The sequence below is a fragment of the Uloborus diversus genome, chromosome 8 (assembly GCF_026930045.1).
Source record: "Uloborus diversus isolate 005 chromosome 8, Udiv.v.3.1, whole genome shotgun sequence".
Taxonomy (NCBI): domain Eukaryota; kingdom Metazoa; phylum Arthropoda; class Arachnida; order Araneae; family Uloboridae; genus Uloborus; species Uloborus diversus.
The window spans coordinates 23,060,804-23,085,131 of NC_072738.1; the positions used below are offsets into that span (position 1 = coordinate 23,060,804).

A 24,328-nucleotide genomic window follows, 5' to 3' on the forward strand; every position below is an offset into this window, starting at 1 on the left:
GTTTATTTTTTCCCCCGATAATTTTGGAACCAAAATGTCGGATAAGTCAGCTCCCCTTATATAGGAGCCTTAGGACCAAGGTAAGCTGACTTATCCGACATTCTGGATCGAAGTTCCTACGTGTGAAAACATTGTTATGTGTACAGAAAACACACCGAAGACAACTGGTTGCTAACCTATACATGTAATTATAAAAAACTTTTTGACAATTTTATTGTCTTAATATGGAGAAGATATTTTAATTAACATTTAAAAACAAGGAGGTTTAAAAATGGAATCCAATGCATCTTCTGATAACTTGTCATTTAATTTTAGAAAAAAAAATGTTCCTTCTAAATTTACCTACAGTGACGTTTTACTCTACGTATCATCAATTATTTTACGCCATTGCAACCAGCAACAGTAATAACGTATTTCCAAATACTTGAAGCAAGGCTGAATCCAAAGCTGGTAGGAACCAAAATGTCGGATAGGTCGGCCTGTCCCCTAAAGGGGTTCTAGTACCCAGGGTCCAGAAAATCAGCGGCAAGAACTTTAAGTAACGTTCTAGTATTGCAACACAGTGCGGACTGTAGGCTTTTCTAAAATTCTACGCAGAACACCGTCACGAACTGCCATTTTGAACGCGCAAGCGAATAAAAGGAGGCTACCCACCTTCCCTTCCGATTCAGGCTATATCCAGATCACAAGTTACGTAAATCTTAACATTTGAACACCATCTACCTCAAAAAAATAGTATTGCATTTAGTGAATTAATTTAAATGAGGTAAATGCATGCGGCTAGAATGAAATTTATGGTTTAAATTTTTCCGAAGTACCTTACCGCAACCAGACAATCGGAGACAAATTAAAAATGAAATGAAACAGATTTTATTTTCCTCCGTGCGCTGGAGGGACAGGAACAAAATATTGGCTAACAACAAAATCAGAAGTTTTTCGTCATATGCAACCAGTGTGATTTGCAATTTAAGTTTATTAAATAAATAAAACACTTGCATTCAAGAGCTCGGTCTTCGATTATTCAGAACACTAAAACAGTTACTCGTTCACTGGGTAAGAAATTCCAAACTATAACTTGCAACGTGAAACAAATTATCAAAGAAAAGCTACGGCACGACTCGATAAATAAATCTGATATACTGAAAACTAAACGTACGTACGGTTACTGCATGTGCGATTTTCGCTTAACGACAAGTTTTTGGAAAAACTTTGAAGTGCCGCCAATCAAAAAGTAGTTGACATTTTAAGATAAAATTTGCCCTTTATTCTGATATCCACATACAGTAAAACCTCACAATGTTTCATGAAGATGTGACAACCTCGGGTGTTCACCCCTGGATGATTTGACATGGAATGACCCTCAGGCATTGGCACCAAAAATCTTACGCCAATGAATTGCGATCGCCAGTTTCTCAGTTATCAAATTAGTTTTGTCATTTTCATTTATTTACTCATTCCCTTTTTTCTCTTAACATTTCGGCTTTCCTTTTGTTGTTGTTGTTGTTCTCTAATGCAAGCTAAGCTGGCAATGTGGGGTGCGCTGCTTTACTTTTCCAACTGTACCGTAATTTGGTGCAAAGTTCAACTTCTACAGTACACGCATACCATAAAGACCCGTTTATAGGGTAGGCAACTATTCACAGCATAACAACACATTCACACAAAGAAAGAACGAGGACATTAGAGAGAAAGTACGTCCATGCGCTAGCATGGAATTCGAACCCGGACCTTCTCTGACCAATAGACAAGGCAGGCGACTTTTTTTTACTAAAATGAAACAATCGATTTCCTTTCTGAAAGACTGAAGAAGGATGCTATCGCTTTGGCAACGGACCTAGATAAAACCTTATAAACCTGTCTACATTACATCCAGGTATTAAGTTCCCTTCATCTATCAATGGTGTTTTTGAAAATTCATAAATCAAAAAAAAAAAAAAAAGGTTTTTTCCTTACATGTTTAGAAAACGGGCCAACTAATGTGCGACCCATGAGGATTTTTCCACTTTTTCCATGGATCCAGTACGCTTCTGACTGACAACGGTGAAATCATTTGTAAACAAGAATTTTGTGCCAAAAGGAAAAAAAAAATCTATTTTTTCACACATTTAATTATTAAGTTCAGCGAATCAAGTATAAAATATTTCTAGACGAAAGTATATTTTCAGAAAATCATTGAGTAGCAATGATTTAAAGAAATCGTGTATTTATATGCTTTTTTTTTGCACTGCTTAGTAATTTGAATTGCTTAGTATTTTGATATATTTGTTACCTTCAAAAATAAGGTTAAATTCGATTTTTACGGTCTGTCCAAACTAATTAAGCTCCCAAAGACAGCGAATAAGTCTCTGGATTCCGTAGCTTTGCAAGAACTACGGGTGGGTTGCGTTCTCGATGCTTAATTGCAATTCTGTCATAGCTTTGGCCGTGTTGGCAATACTGTTCTTGGATTTCTTGAATAATAAGGAAGGTGACAAGCTATTATATTACACCTACCTAAGAAGTTATATTCTGAAGGGTCCAGAGACATGACTGGATTCAAACGGAAAGATTTCTGATTTTTTCAGGAAACTTCCAGGATAATTTCAGGAAGGTTACTGAATTTTAGCAGAAAACGTTCCTGTATTTTGTAAGATATGTTACTGGCAGAAATTGGGCACGTTAGTAGCCCATTTTTTTCAAAGAACGTTTCTGAGACGTTTTTATATAGAGGCTTTTAACTACGCAAAATTTCGTGGGAGAGTCCCTCATGAGTCATTAGTTTAGTTTCGCGGTTTCGATAACGGTTAGTGAAGCTGTGTCATGAATGCCGAAAATTTTTATGTAGGGTTTTGTGTGTACCTTCTCGACAAAGAAGCAAGTGAACCGTCTTCACAGACTCGTGTGATTCTACAAAAGACGTGAAATATTTTTTTACCTTCTTCAACACGTCTTGTGAAGAAATTCTTCAACAAAATTTTTCTCACCATCTTTCCTAAACATACACTGTAAAAACAATTCAGAAACGTTCCTATGAAGCAATGGGCAGCTGATGTCCTCAATTCCTGTGCGTAACATGTCTTGAAAAATGCAGCAATACTTTACACTGAAACTTAGTAACCCTACTGAAATTATCCCGGAACCTTCTCTGAAGAGTTGAGAAATCTCTTCGGTGAAAGCCATTCGTGTCTCTGGAATCTTCAGAGAAGACTTAGGTAGGTTTAAAGAACAGCTTGTTCGCCTCCCGATCTACCAAGAAAGCTCCAAAAACATTGTTGCAAACATAGCCAAAGCTAAGATAGATATATAGGTAGGTATTAAGACTCTGTCTTGCCTGCAACACATGTCAAGGCTATGGAATCCAGTGACTTATTTACTCCAATTGGAAGCTTAATCACTCTGCACTGTAAAGAAAATCAGAAACGTTACTGATTATATCCGTGTTACATTTCGGGATTTTAATGGTTTTTATCCACTTCCTGGAAAAATCAAGTATCATTGTCAAAAAGTTTCTTGAATTGCTACAAGTTGCACGAATGCAGACTTTTCACTGTTGTGAAAAATATTTTTAGTTCCCAGTTTAAATATTAACTGATTGTATCTATAATGTGAGTCGCCTTTATTTCAACTACGGTCCGTCAGTGCTAAATAGGTTCCGAAAGGGAACAAATAAGTATGGACTACGTAGCTGCGCAAGAATTGCAGGTGAGTAAAATACCCGCAACTTATTTGCAGTTCTGGCTTAGCTTCGGCTATGTTTGCGGTAATGCTCTTGGAACTTCCATGATAAATCGGGGAGATGCCAAGCTATTATATTATACTTTCCTAAGATTGCTGTAATTTTCCAAAGACGCGACTGACTATTAACTTGACGATTTCTGAATTTTTCAGGAAGATTCCAGAATAATATCAGGAAAGTTACTGAATTTTAGCGGAAAACGTTCCTGGACTTTGCAAGATATGTTACTGGCAGAAATTGGGCACATCAGCTGTCTATTATTTTCCAGGAACGTTTCTGAATCGTTTTTACAGTGTGGACGGCCGTTATCAAAGTGAAGCCCTTGTACTTAATAAATACTCTCAGTCAATCTTTAAACTGAGAGCTAAGACTATTTTCCACAACAGTGTGAAATCTGCAGCAATTCAGAAACTTTTTGACAGATATACTTGACTTCCCAGTCTGTGGATAAAAAACCTGTTAAACCTGAAACATTGCACGGAAATAATTAGTAACGTTTCGGAGTTCTTTAGGAATTTGTCTTCCACCGCATCATTTGCTAGGAGCATATAACAATTTTGTTTTCACCATTGCATTATGTTTTTACTAAGACAATATTTTCACATACAAATCAAATCTTCTCGTTTTATGAAGAGTTTTATTTAGTTCTTCTTAAATGTTTAAATTACTGAAAACGAACTTGCTTTGCTAGTAAATCTTATCATAAACAGATGTATGATGCAGATGTAAAATGTAGTTTATTCTTTTGTATATGTTTAACCCAATCGTGTTGCATTTTACTTCTTGCAATGACATTTAATTCATAACTTTTAAGTCTTTTGAGCTGAAAAAAACGTATATGTCAGCGGCATTTAAGAAAGCGATTCTCTTTTAGATGTGTGCGATCAGATGTAGTGTCATTCGCATGGAGTGTATACATGATGAAATACCGAAAGATTTTACTAAGCCAATAATTTTAATGTAAAAACAAATCCTGATATTTTACGCAAAGTTTTAATTCCTCTAAAATGTTTGAATCACGAAAAAAAAAACTTGCTTTGCTAATAATGCTTTGATAAGTAAAAATAGGATTCAGATGTAAAAGGTAATTTCGAGTTTTGTATATGTTTAATCCATTCGTGTTCCATTTTATTTCTCTTAACGTTATTTAATTCAAATTTTTTTAGTCTTTTCAGCTGGAAAAAAAATCTGTCAGCGTAATTTTAAACATACCATTCTCTTTTATAGATGTTTGTGATCAGACGGAGTGCCATTCGCATGGAGTGTGTAGATGGAATGAAAGAATAAAACAAGTGGAATGTGTGTGTGATTTCGGCTACAGTGGATCGTTCTGCGAAATCGGTAAATTAACGATTTTATTTCATTCAAAAGTAAATATTTTCAATAGATATTTAGCATATTTGAAATTTAGCTAACGAAATTTACGAATAAACACTTTTAGTTTTTCAGATTTTTAATCAGATTATTAACATGAATTCACTGAGCGTCAATACATTGAAGCTTCATTTCATCATTTTACTTCGGAATATAGGGGCACAATGGACCACCCCCATTTACGTCTTATAGAAACCTTTTTTTTTCTCATATGGACACTCAAATATAACAGCATCGTTCTTATTGTATGCATTAAAATAAATGAATAAGTAATAACAATAGCAAGTAATACTAATAAACAAAACCACATAGGAAAAATTGAGGTAATTATTTTCTGAGGATTTCATAATTTGAACTTCTGAAAGTAATCTTGCAGTATTTTTTAATTTTATCAAGATTAAACTACTGATTGTAAGTAATGAATAGTCGTTTTTAAAATGTAAAATACTGCGGTTTTTAAATTCCTAAAAATAAGTCGCATAATTTATAGTCTATACATAATTTTAGAATCCTTATTTGCTTTGCTTTTACATTAGGCGCAGTGGACCACTTCGATATAGGGCGCCGTAGACCACCATTCAATGCGTCTAAAAGCACAAAAATTTAAAATAACTTGCTTTTTTTTGTTAAACTTATTCATGCAATAAAAGATATTAATATCATTACATAATAAACAAAAATTTTTCCAATGAAGAAATAACGAAAAAATTTATAAATCAAAACGAAAAATGTGCTTAAAGACTTAAACAAATGAAAAAAAATTCTAAGAAAAATGAGGTAACTTAGAGAGAAGGGAGATATTTAACACGTCTATCAAAATATTAATTAAAAGAATATTTTAATCCAACTACGTTGCCACAGCAACGCGTGGCTGGGTCAGCTAGTATATATATACTTTTAATTAAATAAGTTATTAAGCAAGAAAAACAGTCACACCAGGTGCGTGACATGCCACTGAAGTGAGAATTCACATGTTGTATACCAAAAATATACTAAAACTAGCTGACCCAGCCACGCGTTGCTGTGGCAACGTAGTTGGATTAAAATATTCTTTTAATTAATATTTTGATAGAATCTAATTAATAGTTTTAGTAAAGCTTAAAATAGTCTAGCCAATTTTAAAACATATGAGATTGATAATGGGCGTGTTCGACTGAATTAAGTACTTATTGAATTGAGTAAGTAGTTACTAAATTTGCAACGGTAAAAGCACTATACTTACCCTTAGTAAATTTTGCAAGCATAACTTCGGCCAAAAATAAAAGCAAAATAAGTTGAAAGTGATAGTAAATATCGAAACTGATTGTAAAATATCGAAACGTAGAAATTAAGCATAAACCAACATACCCTTTTAGAATGTTTCTTACGTTTAATTTACCTCAGATTTCTCTATAGTTTGTAATCAATAACTTCTTTGCAAAATACATTAACTAAATTAAAAACATATAAAAACTAAATTTCATAAATGAGGTAGGTAACATTGACTTTGATCTATTGTTTCTATTATTTGAAAACTAAAAATTATCTAAGCACTGAGTTGTGCACAATGTTTTTGCTTAATCTGTATTTTGCTAACACGAATAGGTATAACTTTCCCACTTGCGAGTAAGCGATAGATAGTTACCCTATGAGAGAAACATGCATGTTTCAAGTCCAAACCAAAAGTAGACATTGTTTGGTCTTGAGATTTATTTATAGTCTTTTCAAAAGCTAAACAAATCGGAAATTGAAGCCTTCCAAATGTGTTTGAAATTTTTGACGCTATTAATGGCTTACGTGGCAACACAAAATTTTTTCCTTTAAACTTTTCCGTCAAAATTGTTGAAATTTTGATGAAGAAGCGTGTACCGTTGCATAATCTAGTTGGTTTAACCTGTGAAAAAGAATAATTGGTGGACCTATTTTCAATCGGAAATCGTCTAGTGGCATTCCTGGTATTACCAGAGAATTTAAAAATTCAGTTGGAATGTTCACGGCTTTGTTTTCATCAACAACTGTATAGCCTTGTTCAGCATAAACGGTCAGCACAATCTGATGATTTTTTTTTCAGCTGTCAGTAATAGCTCATTATTTACAATAATCGTAGCTATGAAACCGTCATTTCACGGTTTTTTCTCGTTGCAAATCAGCGTCAACTTAGGTGATCAACTGATCCGGTGCTATCACACCATAATGACTAAAAACCAAATTAGAAATTGAAATGCATAAATCTTCAATCAACAATAAAGCTTTATTATACATGTTTGGTGTAAAATCTAGATTTGGACATCGGTGTGTTTGTTTAACTCTATGGAAGTACATCTTCAAGCATAAAATTTATATAGTTTCCCCACAGAAATGATGATTGTGCTGGATATTATGTCGTGAAAATTATCTTAAACAGTTGACGAATACTGTTTCTCGTTATGCAAAACCAGCTTTAGAATATGCAACTCCCAATTATTGTGTGCTACCAATATTTACAATTCGCGAAATGCATCGTGATATATGTATTAAACACTCGACAATTAACGGTCTGCAAATATTCCCGTCTGTTCAGGAATGTTAAAGGAAAACAAATGCAAAAGCAACATTCACTTTGTTTTGGATGCACAGTTTTGTTTTGGATGGAGTTTTGGTCCCAATGTCTTGGCTTTATGTCTTAATTATGCTCGAGATTGATGAATGTTGTGTTTTTTGTTTGCGGGGCTTCCGTGATTTTTTTTTATTTATTCAACACTGTAAAAACAATTACGAAACGTTCTGAAAAATAATGGGCAGCGAATACGCCAAATTTCTGCCAGTAACATATTTTGTAAAAAGATAGGAACGTATCCCAGTAAAAGTCAGATACCTTCCTAAAATTATCCTGAAGTTTTTCTGCATTTAGTCTTCTGACTAAGCATTTAGTGCGTTTCTTGGAACTGCAACACTCGACATTTATATGAGCCTCATACGTTTTTAAAAGCAGTGGTGAGTATGGATTACCCGCTGCTTATCAATTTCAATTTGATTTGTAGAGTTTGACATTTAGGTTAAAAAGTGTGGCCTCTATGATCCTCATTTCTACGACGATATTGTTAATTACCATCAATATCCGTAACATAGTATCATTTGTAAATTTTAGTCAACATATGAATAAAATATTTGGGGATGAATTAACTTACAGAGCCATCTAGTAAGAATATACAAAACCAAACAATCAATGCACATTATTAACGTATTATAAACATTTTATTTGCAATAAAAAATTATAAAAAGTATATATATTATTTAAGTTGGACCAATTTACAGATACGTATGAAATTTGATAAAAATCGGTTTAGTAGTTTCAGAGTTTACCCCGAACAAACATCGTGACACGAGATTTTTATATATATAGACTAGCTGACCCAGCCACGCATTGCTGTGGCAAAGAAGTTGGATTAAAATAAAATTTTACTCATTATTTTGATAGAATCAAATAAATATTTTTAATAGAGTTTAAAATAGTACAGCCGATTTTAAAACATATGAGATTGATAATGGGCGTGATTCAATGTACAAACGATTCATAAATGTTCCTATAAAATTATGGGCAGCTGATTTGGCCAATGTTTGCCAGGAACATGTCATGCCAAAACCCGGAAAGTTTTCCGATAAAAGTTAATAACCTTCCTGAAATTATCTCGGAAACCTCTTTAAAAATTCGAAGATCTTCCCGTTTGAAGTTAGTCGTGTTTCTGGAACTTTAGTGTAAACTTAGGAAGGAATAAAAAAAAAGCTTAGCACCTTTCTGATTTATTAAGGAACTTCTATAAGCAGTAATGCAAACATAGCCAAAGCTTAGCCAGAACTGCAAGCAAGTATAGAAAATTTTTACTCAGTAACGTTTCGGATTTTTTTTTTTTTTTACAGTGCAGGCTGAAGAAAGTACTTATTGAATTCAGTAAATACTAACTAAATTTTCTATGGAAAAAGCACTATACTTACGCTTAGTAAAATTTGTAAATATGACTTTGGCCAAAAAAAAAAAAAAAAAGCAAAAATAACTTGAAAGTGATAGTAAATATCGAAACTGATTGTAAAATAACCGAATGTAGAAACTAAGCGTAAACCACCATACGCTTTTAGATTCTACACAACATTTTATTCACGTCTGCTTTCTCTATAGTTTGTAATCAATAACTTCTTTACAAAATACACTAACTAAATTAAAAACATAATAGTTAAATTTTTTCAATAAAGTAGATAACATTGACTTCGAACTATTGTTTCTATTATTTGGAAACTGAAAACTGTCTAAGCACTAAGTTGTGCACAATGTTCTTGCTTAACCAGTCTTTTGCTAATACGAAAAGTATGATAACTTTCCACTTGCGAGTAGGTGATATATGGTTGCCCATGAGAGAAATATTTATGTTTCAAGTCCAAACCGAAAGAAGACATTGTTTGTTCTTGAGATCTATTTATGGTCTTTGCAAAAGCTAAACGAATTAAAAATTGAAGCCTTTCAAATGTGTTTGAAAATTATGGCGCTATTAATGGATTACGTGGCAACACAAACATTTCTCCTTTAAACTTTATCGTCAAAATTGTTGAATTTTGATGAAGAAACGTGTACCGTTGCAAAATTTAGGTGGGGTAAATTGCGAAAAAGAATAAATTGTTGAGCCAATTTTCAACCGGAAATCGTGTAGTCGCATTCCTGGTGTATCCAGGGAATTTAAAAATTCAGTTGGAATGTTTACTGCTTTGTTTTCATCGACAACTCTATAGACTTAATCAGCATCAATGGGGAGCTTTTTTTTCCTGCCGTCAGTAATGGCTCATTATTCGCAATAATTGTAGCTAAGACAGCGTCATTGCTCTGTTGTTATACGTTGAAAATCAGTGTTAACTAAGTCGGTGGCCCAACTGTCAGGTGACGGCATATCATAATAACTAAGTGGCAAATTTGAAATTGAAACGCAAAAACCTTCAGTTAAAACTAAAACTTCATATTTATCTCTGGTGTAAAATCTGGATTTTAATATTTGTGTGCTTGGTAAACTTTATGAAATACGTCTTCAAACGTGAAAGTTATATAGTTTCTCTTTAAAAAATGATGATTGTGTTGGATAGAATGTCGTCAAATCTGTTTTAAACAGTTGACGAATACTGTTTCTCCTTACGTCAAACCTGCATTAGAAAGTGTCAACTCCCAATGACTTTGTGCGACCAATAAATACAATTTGTGACATGCATAGGGATATGTATTTGACAGTCTACAATTGACGATCCACAAATACTCCTGTCTGTTCGAAAATGTTTACCGAAACCAAAACTGCTACAAAACCAGCGCGATTACAGAGGCAATTATGTTTTTAAAAAAATTAAATTTATCTGGAAATAGACTCTCAATTAGTTCACTTTTCGTCTCAACGGCAGTGTAGAAAATGTCTGTCTATTTGTTGTACTGTATATTTTGATACAGTTCAATTTCACCGTTTCCAATACCCAGCAATTGCTTAGAAAATACTTCAGGGATTAGATTATTTTGCGTTTATACTCGCATGTTCATGGCCAATCGCATTATCTCGACATTACGCTATAAAAACGATTGTTTTAAACATGCGTTGATTTCATCGGAATAACTGGTAATGTCTGCCGGAAGTCCCCAGACAGTATTCAGACAATTTCGCCTAAAAGTTTATCGTTGCCGTTCAAATCTTGCACAATCTTATGATGTGCTTCGAATGAATGCTTTTACTCATGAGCCATAGTACACTTATACGAAATTTTAATTTCACTCCTCTCTTGCAACACTACAGCCATTCCACGTTTTTTTTTTCTTAAATGTTACACATTGCGTTTTGTTTGTTATGAATATCTAATAGGAAACTTTAAAGCTGAATGTGCTGTTCGTCTACCATCTAAAAAAAGTTGCAGCAATGCCTGACGATGCAATTGTCACTGCAATTTTCTGTTGCGAACGTATCTTTGCACGAATTAATGATATTAAAAGTTTCTTGGGGAATAAAATAAAGAAAATAATTGTTTTCCGCTTAAATTCATTAAACTTCCTGAAAGTAACCTGGAATATTTTTGAAGAATTTAGTAGTCTTCTTAGTTAAAGGAAGTTATGATTCTATCACCTTCAGAGAAGTCTAACGCAGATTTAATATAATAACCTGGAACCTTCCTGCTTTTCTAAGAAAGCTCTTAAAGCATTAATGAACACATTGCTAACGCGAAGACAGATCTCAAGCAAGTATCTCGAATGCAACTCTTGCAAAGCTTCGTGATCCAGATGTCTTTTCGCACACATTGGGCGTTGAGTCAATCTGGACGAACCGTAGTCGCTTCGAAACCGATACACCTATTTTATACGTTTAGTTAATCTTGATACTGGTGGAGAAAAATATTTTTCACAACGGTGTGAAATCTGCAATTTGTAGCAATTCAAGGAAACGTTTTGAAAAATATTGTTGATTTTCTCAGGAAGTGAATAATAACCTGTAATATCCCGAAACGTTATATGGAAATTCTAAGCGACATTTCTGAGTTTTTTTATCATGGTGTTTTTAGCAGTAAGTCATACGATGTTAGAGTTATATCGATTAATTAACTTACACCGCCATCTATTAAGAATTTTTAGAACTAAACAATTAATTCACACTATTATTGCATAATTAATATGAAATTTGCAATAAAAAATTATAAAAACTATCCTATCTTTTAAGTTGGACCAAATTACAGATACGTATGAAATTTGATAAAAATCGGTTCAGCAGTTTCGGAGTTTACCCCGAACAAACATCGTGACACGAGATTTTTATATATATAGATAAAAATTATTATTACAAAATTGTTGGCAGGTTTAAATAGATATATTTTTGATAAAATTAAAAAGCATTGATAAATGAATTGTTCCCTAAAGTTTTTTCTGTAAAAGGTGTGTGACAGAAAAGTTTCACTTTTTGAAGAATGACCCATAAATATTATGCGCATTTCCTAAAATTAGATTTGTCTTAAAATTAAAATTTATGCAGTGAATAATTCTGATGTTGACTAGATGTAAAAATCTAAAATGTAACCAATCTCATGACATTTATAAATGTCTTGAGTAAGGCCCTATCACATCGCGTGACATTTACCCAATTTACAATTTCACGTAGCGAAAATTTAACAGGAGATTACCACTCATTTTAAGTCCCATTAGGAAGCAACTTTGGAAATAAAGCAAGTTACAGATAAATTTATTTAATATGTGTACTACAAGCAAAGATTACTGTTTGCCACTTGACAGAACTATGTCCGTGTCATTCAAGCTGAATTCGCAGCACCTTTAACATTTATTTCCTTTGATTATACAGAAACGGATGATAAGAGGCCATTCATAAATTATGCACAGCAAAAAAAGTTTCGAAACGATACTGATTATATCCATGAAACGTTGCATGATTTCACGGGTTTTCATCTATTTCTCCGTAAAATTAAGTATCTTTGCAAAAGAGCTTCCTGAATTGCTTCAAGTTGTACGAATGCCGATTACTTACTGGTGTAAAAAATATTTTTAACAACCAGTTTGAAGATTAACTGAGTGCATTTAATAAATGTATCGTCTTCAGTTCGGTTGCGGGCCGTCCAGCATGATAAAGCTCTCAATGAGAGTGAATAAATCTCTGGATAGCTACAGTGTTTGCAAAACAAGAAATGCAGGTTTAGCGCTCTGGATATGGTTAAAGTATTGCTTCTTGAGCTAATTTAGTAAGTCTTGAATATTCTAATCAACTGCATCATAACTACCGAATTTCCGTTGAAGGCTCTAGACTGGCTTCAACCGGTGAGATCTCCAAATTCTTCAGAGAGATTCAAGACCAATTTCGGGAAGGTTACTGATTTTTAGCAAATAATGTTCCTGGTTTTTGCAAGATATGTTACTCGCAGAAATCGTAATATTTTGCATCAGCTGCCCATTTTTTTCCAGAAACGTTTTTGAATCGTTTTTACAGTGTGTAAGGGATGGGAGGTTGGGAAAATCTCTACATACCCTTTCTTTCTTTTTTTGGAGGAAGTGGGTGGGGGGGGGGGGAAACGATTCTTGCGTAATATTTTCCAAGTCGATATTTTACTTTAGAAATCATGAATGATTTCCCAGATTCAAAAATGATTTCCCAGGAATCATATTTCATTTTATCTGGAAGGTAAAAAAACGTATTAAGATGAGCTATTTTTTATTTGTTTTACAAAGAATGAATAGTTTTAAATATAACAAAAGAATTGCACTATGTATGGCATGCTTTATTTTAAATTAGTATCGCATCATATAAAAAAAAATGTCGATAAACATTCAGTCTAGATTCAAACTGTTTAGTTTTCACAAAAATTTTTTTAAAAAATAATAATAATAGTGAATTTAATAACGATTCCAGCGATGTAAGATTCGTTATTTAATTATTTTGAAAAATGAAATGGAATCTTCCGTAAAAAAGGGGAAGGGTTTTGAAAAATCTTACTTACTCTTGCGCTTGGGAGGGGGGGGGGGTAATAATTGCGAAAACCATCTTTACGTAATTAATGAATGGCCCCTTATGATACTGCACATACAAAATTCAGCATTCAAATTGAAATCGATTATCAGTATTGTTTCCCCGCTGAAAATGACGTTCATTGATTAATTTGTTCCTACATTGCGTTTTTCAGCAAAGTGACAAATTTTTTCAGAAAGAATTTTTCAGTTTGAAACAAGTTTTAAAGAAAAAAAAAAAACTTAATAATTTGTATCTTGTTTGAACTTAATCCGGGGAATCATTTCCACAAATGAGTCCTGTCATTTCCCTAAATTAATCCATATAGAATATTTTCGTAACCAGTTTTTTTTTTGTAATATGCAATGCTGTTAATCAAACCAAATACTATTACCATAGTGGATAATGTCCAAAATGAAGGTTTAATTCATGTAACCGAGTTAGCAAACCGAGACGAGGAAAATGATACAAAATAAATGCATAAGAAAAACTTTTGATAAGTTTACTTCTCCCTTTTAACAAAATCGGATTCAGTTGTGGATATCCCCTAACTTAATCAATGACATACTAAAGAAAAAACATAATTATAGTACAGTAATTAATAAGCAGTAAGTCTATTGTAAAAACTCCACTTTTATGCCCAACCCGCTTGACACTGTTAAACTCACTGGGTCCTCTATTTTTCCTACCATTAATATTTCCGCTGTGAAATTTTCAATATAGTGAGCGTAAAACTAATTTGTATGATCCCTTTCTTCTAGTGCCCTATTTTTGATAGCAGCGCTACTCTATGTCATCCATTTGGATTTAGTTGGAGCATTTCAAACTAGATGTCAGCACTACTTTAAAAGAACGCTTGGAGTTAGTTGGCACAATGTAACCTAGATGTCAGCACTACGATAGTTAACCATTTGGAGTTAGTTGATGCATTACTAACTAAATGTCAGCACTACTGAGATCCCTTAGTGCTGCTGTTCCCAACCTTTTTTTCCCTTGCGAACCCCTTAAAAAATTCTGATCAAAGTTGGCGAAGCCCTTATGCATTAAGTTACAAGCTCCCCCCCCCCCCCGCCACACCCAATAAAATATAGGAAGATTCTTTTAGTTTGAAAGAGAAGTTCATAACAAGAGCAAACATAATAATTGCAAAATATAGAAACGAATTCACAGACAAACCCAGTGATAATTTTCTGAGGTTCAATCAACATTGAAAAAACTCCTAATGGGGCAGTTGCTGAACAAAAACGTTCAAGATTGGCTCAACTATCTGATTGTTTTAGTTCCCAGATAAGATTATGATTAAAAATAAACTTAGGTATGCTTATTAAGTAGCATTAATGTACATGATGCATCGGCTCCATCGTTTTATCACTTCTTGATATGGTGAAAAACAATGGAGGCTATGAATCCCCAAAAACATTAATAAACATTAAATGCCTAGGATATGTTGAATTCATTTTAATTTGAATTATATCTGTGAATGTAAGTTGAATAATACGGAAACGTTCTTTTCTGAAGAACTGTGATGCTATTTGACTACGCAAAATACGATGCTTCCAGTGGCGAAGCTAGGGTGGGGAGGGGGGGAGGGTCCACCCCGGGCGGTACTTTTTGAGGGCGCGCAAATTAACTTTTTTGATGTGTAAAAAAAAACGTATTTTTCAAATAAGGAAAGTATGGTTTTAATCTGTTACTGCAGTAAAAAGAAAAATGTCCGATATGTAAGATTTTTTATCCCTACCAGATTAAAATCACTTTGATACAAAATTTCTTCTTTCTTTCAAAAAACCTTCAAAAGTGTTTTCTTGATAGCATATCAGTACAATTCCTTTTTTTTTCTAGGGGGGGGGGACAATGTTTATTTATTTATTTATTTATTTAATTTTTTTTATTGTAGAAGTTAACTAGTCCTCCAGGTTGGGGGTTTTTGCAGTAGGCCGGTAACCTACTCATGCAAATAAGTTAATCACTCGTAAGCTTCAAAGGAAAAACTCATTTATATAAAGATCTCAATCCCGAAAACTAAAACAATGGCATTTAGGGGTAAAGAGCCAATTAGAAGTAAAATTGTTATTGATAATAGAATTATTGAACAGGTGAAGCACTTCAACTACCTGGAATGTGACATCACCTTTGACCACGACAATGATGTCCAAAACAAACTACATAGGTTTCAACACTTATGTGGAACCTTACAAGAACCCTAAAGGGAAAAACGAGAAAGGAAACACAACTGAAGTTCTATGAGGTTATGGCGGTGCCAACCTTACTATACGACTCTGAAGCATGAACTTTAAACAGTCAAGAAACTAGTAGAATTCAAGCAGCAGAGATGAAGTATTTGCGATCACTGAAGAACTGCACTATCCTAGTCAAAATAAAGAATAAATCTATTTGAAGGGAATTACAGATATTCAGCCTCAATGAAAAAATTACGGAATATCGTAACGATTGGAAAAAACCATGTTCGACGTATGGCACGAGGGAGACTTCCAAGAGCTGCCTTTTATTACAGACCAAGGATCAAACGAGACCGTGGTAGGCCCAGGAAGCGGTGGGGCGACCAAGAAGCCGGAACAGGCTATATGCCTAATTCTTGAAGAAGAAGTTAACTCCAGGAGGAAGAAAACAATGAAGTTTTCCAATTTTCTTTTTTGAAAGAGTTAACACTCGATTTCTATTGCTGGATTCTAAATCTATATCAGGATTCTGAAATTGCTTTTTAGCGTATTCAGGTGGAAATAATTCCGGTTGGGAAACCTCTCCCACCTCCACTCTGTAGTCTAACAGCGTGAAAGTATAGCTTCAAAATGTTTATTAGGAGGAAGAGCTCTGGAATCTTTCATCCCTTTTCCTGATATCAAAGATAGCTTAGAAATACGGTTTTAGACCTCAATGATGAAATTTTTTTGGGCAGAGCCCCGAACTCTGTCTTTTCCTCTAACGTAGAAAATAGAACCAAAAGGTACATATTTAGGCCTGTAATTTCTGAATACTTTCCTGAATACTAAAACTCCTACCCGCTCTTTTGAAATCTCAGCGTAGCATAGCCTAAAATTAGATTTTTAAAACTTCGATACTTCCCTATCTATTTCGGAAAACAGCATTTGAACCTTGACTATCCTTGATCTCCAAACGTGATCAAAGATTGTCACATTTTTAATCCTTCAGTTTCGGAATTTTTCCGGGAGAAATCCCTTAATAACCCCCTCTCCCTCATAGAACGTCTCCAAAGATTGAAACTACGTTTTGATAACTTCAATTTTGAAAATTTTCCGAAGAACTCTTCTCTTTTCCTAACGTCCACAAAGATAGCCCACAATTTTGTTCTTAGAAATTAGCATGGGTTCTCCCATCCACGCTAATCCCTCCTTCTCAAAGATAACCCAAAATGAACTTCAGCTTTTTTGGGAGCGAAACCTCACTCTACCCTCTCTAGCTCCTAAGATTATCAAATAAAACCTAAAGTCGGACGTCAATTACGGAAATTTTCTATAAGAGAATCGCATCGCTTCACAACATTTTTGGTGCCGTTAGGTGTTAGGGAACCCTTTAACGTCACCGAAGCTAGCCTACAGGTAGAATTGCGTTACTGAGACTTTGGTACCGAACAATTTTCAAAGAAAGAAACCGAACTTTACCTCATCCACCAAAGCACCAAAGATACCCTTAAAATTGATTTCAATTTTTAAAATATTTCAGTAAGAAACCTCAGAGCCCCTCTCTCCCACTAACGCCTACAAATGCGTTTAAAATAACACATGCAATTGCGTTGCCAAAGATCGGCTAAATATCATGGTTCAGAGCTTAAAATTTTCGAATTTTGTATCCGACCATTTCCGATTTTCTTGACCTTTCTAAAGTAGCTTAAGCTGCATTTTAAACTTAGATTTCGGAAAACTCCCTTGCAGTGCCCACCGATCCCCTAACGTTAACAAAGAAGCACTAAAAGAGTTTAAAAAAAAAATTGGGAGCAAACCCATCCCGCCTTTTTCCCTTATTTTACTAAAAATTGCCTAAAAATGCCTTTTTTAACATAAATTTACCAATTTTCTCCAAGTGTTTTTTTTAAGGCCCTTCTCCCCCCCCCCTCTTCTTTTTTTTCTTTTGCGAGCATATAGAAATTAATTACGTCCCTTTTTTCTGGAATTAAATTTCTAGTTTTAATTAAGCACCCTTGACAGTATAATGTATTAGATATTTTACAACGAAAGGGCGGGAAATTGAGGAACCGCCCTAGGCGGCAAACACTGTTGCTACGCCACTGATGCCTCCAATATTTTTTATTTATTTTTATAACAATGTGAAACTTTTTTCGAACAGTGTCTTCTAATCTGGTTTTATGCCAAAAAAAAAGTGAAAAGATTGGTTAAAAAATCCCTAGAAAGTAAAACGGTTTTGATAATTTTTAAAATGTTTTAGGTAGCTTTTTATGTTCAATTATAACAAGAGAAACTTTCTCCGCAATTTTCACGGGAAACCCTTTTACATAAAGCGCAAATTGTGTTTCATCGTTTAATTCCGCTGTATCTATTTATGGCACATTTCACTGTCGAAAGTTTCACCCAGAAACTTTTTTCAATGTATTTTTTCCCCTTTTCACACATCCTATGCAATGTTTACGGATTGGTAATCACTCCTTCTCTTTTTCATTAATAAAGCCCAAAATGCATTGTAATTGAGGTAATCCAGTATGCGTTCGGCTCAGGCGTGCTGAACCCTGAACTTGGAGCAGACCGAAAAGTTATCATTTTAATTTGAATTAACAAGTGCGCTAAGTTTTTAATTATGTCTTCGTTTTTATAATCATTTTAGTTTAGTTATTAAAAGCAGACATCAGACCAGAAATAAAAAACCTCTAATTTTTAAATGAATTGAAACAAAATAAATAGCATCTACCAGTTTTTTTACTTGCAATACTTTTATATTTAACTAAAGAGCTGTAGCTAGTTGTCAATTGGTAGCAAGTCATAATCGGCTCTTGAACACGCAAGCGTGGATAATAGATCCCCACATGCGTTTGAAAACTTTGTTGGGTACTGACGATGGAAACTGTAGTCCATTGGTTTTCAAAGTTGTTAAGCGACCGTTGTTCTTAGCTGCGGTGCGGAGTGGGAGAGACAGTGGTCTATATCAGCTCTGACTCCAGGAATTTTACGATTGCATTTCTGATTATGGATACATGATAGAATTGTGGCACGGAAAAAAATTACCGAATCACCTTTCATACCCTTTACACATACGATTCTGACACTTGGAATTTTAAAACTTTCTAATTTCGACTCTAAATCATTCACTCCAAAATCAGCCTAACCATGACTCCGACTCCGCAGCTCTGGTTCTAAGTGCGTGCACTCAGACACGAATGCAATAGCAATTACGTTGCTGTTTCTTTGTCATGTAAACTTAAGGAAGTATAAGGGGAAAAGAGTCATAGGGCTGTACTGTCTCAGAAAAAGTTCACTTCGTGACTTTTTCAAAGTACAGTTCGTTGGGAGACAACTGTTTTCACTTCGAGTGTGTATCTGCCCTTTATAGCAGAGACTCAGTTGTGAAAGTTTAGTGATGACTAGCTGCGTTGACCGGCTTTGCCCGGTCTACCTTGAAAATAAAAATTGCGTCAAGTGACGTACATTCAACAATCAGGCAAAAAATAAATAAAAAAACATCTCGATTTCCCTGCCAAACAATGACGACAGATGTCAAAATACTTTTAAGAAATTAAATCCAGAAAGAGGAGATTTAAAATGCGTAACTATGGAAACACAAAAATAAAATAAGTTTAAGGAATTAAAATGCGAAAGAAAATGGTTCACAATTTGAATGGAATCGAGATTTCTGAAACTTGATTAAAAAAGGTTTGTAACTTTTTTCCTCTTGAGATAAAAGCTTATTTTTTCGACCATAGGTCGAGTTAGATCTGGAGTAAAAAAGGTCGCTTTTTCCAATGGCGTCAGAAAGAAAGCTGTGGGGACAATTTCTTCACTGAAACTAATTGCGTAGAACGCGGAAAATTCTACCCTTTCTAACGATATGTAATATTAATATGTGCAAGTAATTTTTCACCCCCATATTTAAGAATTTATGTGAAAATTGGACGTAAATTGGAATAAAAAAAGAACTATTCATCGAATTTTATTCGAACTGGTCTGCAAACCTTTTCAGGACTTAAAGGAACAAATTGGGAAAAATTTCAGCGTAATCGGCAGGGTAGTTCTCGAGTTTTGCGAGTTCAAACATACAGACGCTTTTTGGGGGACTTCATTTTATACTATGTAGAGATACTTTAACCACCAACATCAAATATAGTTTATTGAGTTGACATGTAACGTTTCGTTGCACTTCAAAACTTGAATACAGTGACGATGTTATTTGTCGCTTTTTTGGCGAGAAATGTCTTGTATGATATAATTAAACGAAGTAAAATGAAAAGACGTCAATCAATTACCGTGTGAATTTCATTTACAGTTTTAAAGAAGACGTAGCCATGTCGGATGACAACTTTATTTCCTTAGGCGTATAACTGACGAAATTATAAACTATCGATAACTCGAAGCCTTATTACTCGTATATTCCTTTATCTTGAAGTTTTCATTCGGTTCAAAAATAATTTAGTATTTTTCATACATAGTTTGTCTCTATATCTCGAATGTACTCCTTTTAAAAATTCGACGTTTTTTACAAAGGTTTCGTTTCTGTTTCATGCATAAAAATGCAGCTAGAGTAAGAAGAAAAATGTTTTTTTCCGCCTAAAGTACATTGCATTGCTTATTAGCTTGTGTGAGGGGAATACTTTATTTACAATAGTGCTCCTAAATGCACTCAGTGTTGCAAGAATGAGAAGTAGCCGATTGGGCTACTTTTTGCCGTGTCAGGCGACCTAAAATTTTATTGCTGGCAAATGTTTGAGACTTAAAATTTTGGCGAAGATTGAAAAAAATAGCCTTTATTTTCTCGATGACTCAAATAATCTGCTTTTAAAACAAAAAGACGTCGAAAAACAATCAAAAGAAAATAAATTGGACCTGTGTCATTCAAACTTAACGACATCCAAGGATGCGATAAAAAATTGAAATTATCAAAAGTAAATTTTTTTCCAATTATCTTAATAAAATTTATTATCTGTAAAGATATCTTTGCGTAGTACTAATGATTAATTTTATTCAAATTTTTAGTGTTGTAGTCTATCCATTTTGACTAATTCTGAAAAAGGAAATTAAAAATTATTCTTCAAAAGGATATGGGAAAGGAATTTCTGATAACATGAACTACCGATTACTTGAAGATTTTAGCGTACCCCTAGGGACTTCGAGTTATTGAGAGTTGGTTGCATTTTGTTTTGTTTTTTCCCTTCATTAACGCAGTGTCTCCCAAAGTGTGTTCCGCGAAACCGTTGGGTTCCGTCGAAGTATAAGGAGGGTTTCGCCGCGAGTTAGCGTTCATAAATTTATTACACACTGGTTACAAGAAAAATCAAATAATCAATATCAAGCATTTGAAATGCCGCTCCAGATTGAAGTAGTAGTCGTCACAGTGTTTGGCATCGCCATGTCAACATAATTAAATAAATACCATGTGACTTGAAGAAAGTTCTTGATAAAGATTCAAAAACAGTTTATTTTCTCAAATCTCGTTTTCTCCCGTCAAGACTATTTAGCAAGGTTAATGAAGACATGGGCAGCACAAATCACTACTTTTCCATATGAAATATTATGGCTATCAAAAAAAAAAAAAAAAAAAGTCATTAAAGGGTTGTATGAACTTCCAGATGAAATGAGGGCTTTTCAACTGGAGCAAAAGGCATTAATATTGTAACGGATTCGGTGCGACTTCCACTTTCTTGAAATGAAAACACAGTTCTTGATAAAAACACAGGAAATTTATTTACACTATGTACAGGAAAGATCGCCAACAACTGCTAAATTATTCATCAGCAATAAATCAATTATCACACAACACCGTAAACTGAACGTTTACACACGTATTTACTTCCAAATACGAAAACAACACAGCGAAATGCCTCGCTATAAACAGAGCAAAATGCCCTCAGCTCGAAATATCAATCCAAACTAACTGTTTATCCATCGCTAACGGCTTAAATACACCGAAAAGAATTTTCTCAAATATTCCACACGCTTCTCGAAATGCGTTGACCGTTATCAATGAAAAGAAAGAAAATAGGGGTCGTATACTTTAGCCGAATGAAAAAGGGGTTGTATATTCATTACGGGAAACTATTTACAGGTTACGTTCCTACAATATTTACTATTTACAGGATTTGTAACATTGCCCCCTTCCTAAGGACTGCACGTCCCGGGCAGTACAATCCCCAGAAAGGGTGCCAAACTTCTATCACAAGTTTACAAATATACACATTAATTAATAACTAACAGATCCAGAAAACACAATAATAACAAGAAATATTACTAAACATTAAAAGCAAAAATTATCTACAACTTTTATGTTATCAACCATGGTTGTTTACGTAATACTCATGAACTATGGCCATAGTATGGGGCTAACCGATCATAATGTACAACCCTAGGTTTTGCATTAGGTGATTTTTGGATCCTCACTACGACGTCATTCAGTCGGTTAACGACTTTGTAGGGTCCATCCCAATGCGACTGCAATTTGGGTTCCGACCTTTCCGACCTTTCCGTCCGACCATCCGACCTTTCCGTCGGATGGGATTCCATAACCAAACCTTGTCGCCTTCGTTGAATTCATGTCCAGTAGACCTTGTGTCGTATCGGGTCTTCATCTTCTCCGCCGCGATGTTGATTCGCTCTCGTGCGAAGTTATGAACATCTTCCAACCGGGCCTGGAGATCCTGGATGTACTCCTCAGGCGATGAAGGCGCATCCGGAGGACGACCGAAGACGAGATCACAAGGTAGCCGAAGCTCTCGTCCGAAGAGCATCTGAGATGGGGCATATCCGGTAGTCTCGTGGACAGCACTGCGGTAGGCCAGCAGGAACAAAGGTAGCTTCTTGTCCCAATCCTGTTGATTTCTGGATACCATAAGTGAGAGATTATTCAGGATTGTGCGGTTAAATCTCTCCACCATGCCGTCCGATTGTGGGTGTAGTGGTGTTGTCCTAGTTTTCTCAATTCCGAAAATTTGACATAGGCCCTTAAACACAGCAGAGATGAAATTCCTCCCTTGATCGGAATGAATCTGCAAAGGTGTTCCGTATCTCGAGATCCAATGTTGGACTAGAGTCTCTGCTACGGTGGTAGCCTCTTGATCTGGAATGGGATATGCTTCCGGCCATTTGGTGAAGTAGTCGATGGAAACAAGAATGTATTTGTTCCCATCAGCAGTTCTTGGTAGAGGACCCAGGATGTCAATCCCAATTCGTTCGAAAGGAGCTCCAACGTTGTACAGATGTAGCTTCCCTCTGCTTCTCTTCTTCGGTCCTTTACGAGCAGCACAGGCGTCACAAGAATGGCACCACTTCTCCACGTCATCCTTCGCCTTGCTCCAGAAGAAGCGCTCCCGAACTTTATTGAGGGTTTTCAAGACACCAAAATGTCCTCCAGTCGCACTACTATGTATTTCTTTCAGAACATCTGAAATCCTTGATCGGGGAAGTAGTAACTGCCACCTAGATGTTTTGCCGTCGTCAGATTCCCATTTCCGGTACAGTACGCCGTTCCGTAAATGGAGCGAGTTCCATAAAGCCCAGTATCTTTTTGTTGCAGGACTGAAGATGGAAACGTCCTGCCAGCTAGGTCGCCGACTGTCACTTTCCATGAACTCCAAAATTGGTTTTATGTCGGGGTCTTCAAGCTGATCTTTTCGAACTTGGTCGTCACTCCATGGATCAGGTTCTGATGATATTGGAGTCACTGTCACCTGATAGGCGGTAGGGCTAGTCGTTCCATACTGTTTCTCGATTCGGGAACAATAATTGCAGTTCTCAGGACAGGGTCTCCTTGATAAAGCGTCAGCATTACCGTGAGATAACCCTTTTCGATGCTTGATCTCCATGTCATATTCCTGGAGCCGCTGTATCCATCTGGCTATCTGGCCTTCCGGATTTTTGAAGTTCAAAAGCCAAGTTAATGAGGCATGATCTGTCCGAAGCAGAAATTTTCGGCCGTAGAGGTAATGATGGAAGTGTTCTACAGCTTTCACTATGGCCAGTAACTCCTTTCTGGTGACGCAGTAATTTCGCTCCGACTTTGATAAGCATTTGCTCCAGTAAGCGATGACATGTTCATTTCCGTCAATTTCTTGGGATAAAACAGCTCCGATGCCCTCGTTGCTCGCATCAGTGTCCAGGATGAAGGATTTTTCAGGCTGAGGATAGGCGAGGATAGGCGTTGATGTTAAAGCCTCCTTCAGTCGTAGAAATGCATCTTCGCATTCTTTGGACCATTCGAACTTTTGCTTGCTCTCCGTCAGCTTATGCAAAGGTCGTGCAATGTTGGAAAAACCCTTTACAAACTTCCTGTAGTAGGTGCAGAGCCCCAGGAAACTTCGCAGCTGATGGATGTTTTCGGGACGACTCCAACTCCTGACCGCAGATACCTTCTCTGGATCGGTTTGTACACCCTCAGAAGAGATGATGTGACCAAGGTAGTTCACTTCCCGGCGGAACAAATTACATTTGGACGGGCTTAACTTCAGATTGGCTTCCTTAAGCTTTTGCAGCACCTTCCTAAGATTTGCCAGATGTTCTTCGAAGCTGCGTCCCACGATGATGATATCGTCTAAGTAGACCAGACAGGATTCGTAGGAAAGTCCTCTTAACACTGT

The 24,328-nt window shown here is 35.4% G+C and overlaps 1 protein-coding gene across 1 annotated transcript in view; it reads left to right on the top strand.

Moving 5' to 3' along the window:
• The window catches only part of LOC129227966 (delta and Notch-like epidermal growth factor-related receptor), a 96,584-nt gene that overhangs the window by 37,886 nt on the left and 34,370 nt on the right, over positions 1-24,328 (top strand). Inside the window, exon 3 of the mRNA XM_054862591.1 lies at positions 4,943-5,056. Coding sequence (XP_054718566.1) covers positions 4,943-5,056 — 114 coding nt within the window. The remainder of the gene's footprint in view (positions 1-4,942; positions 5,057-24,328) is intronic.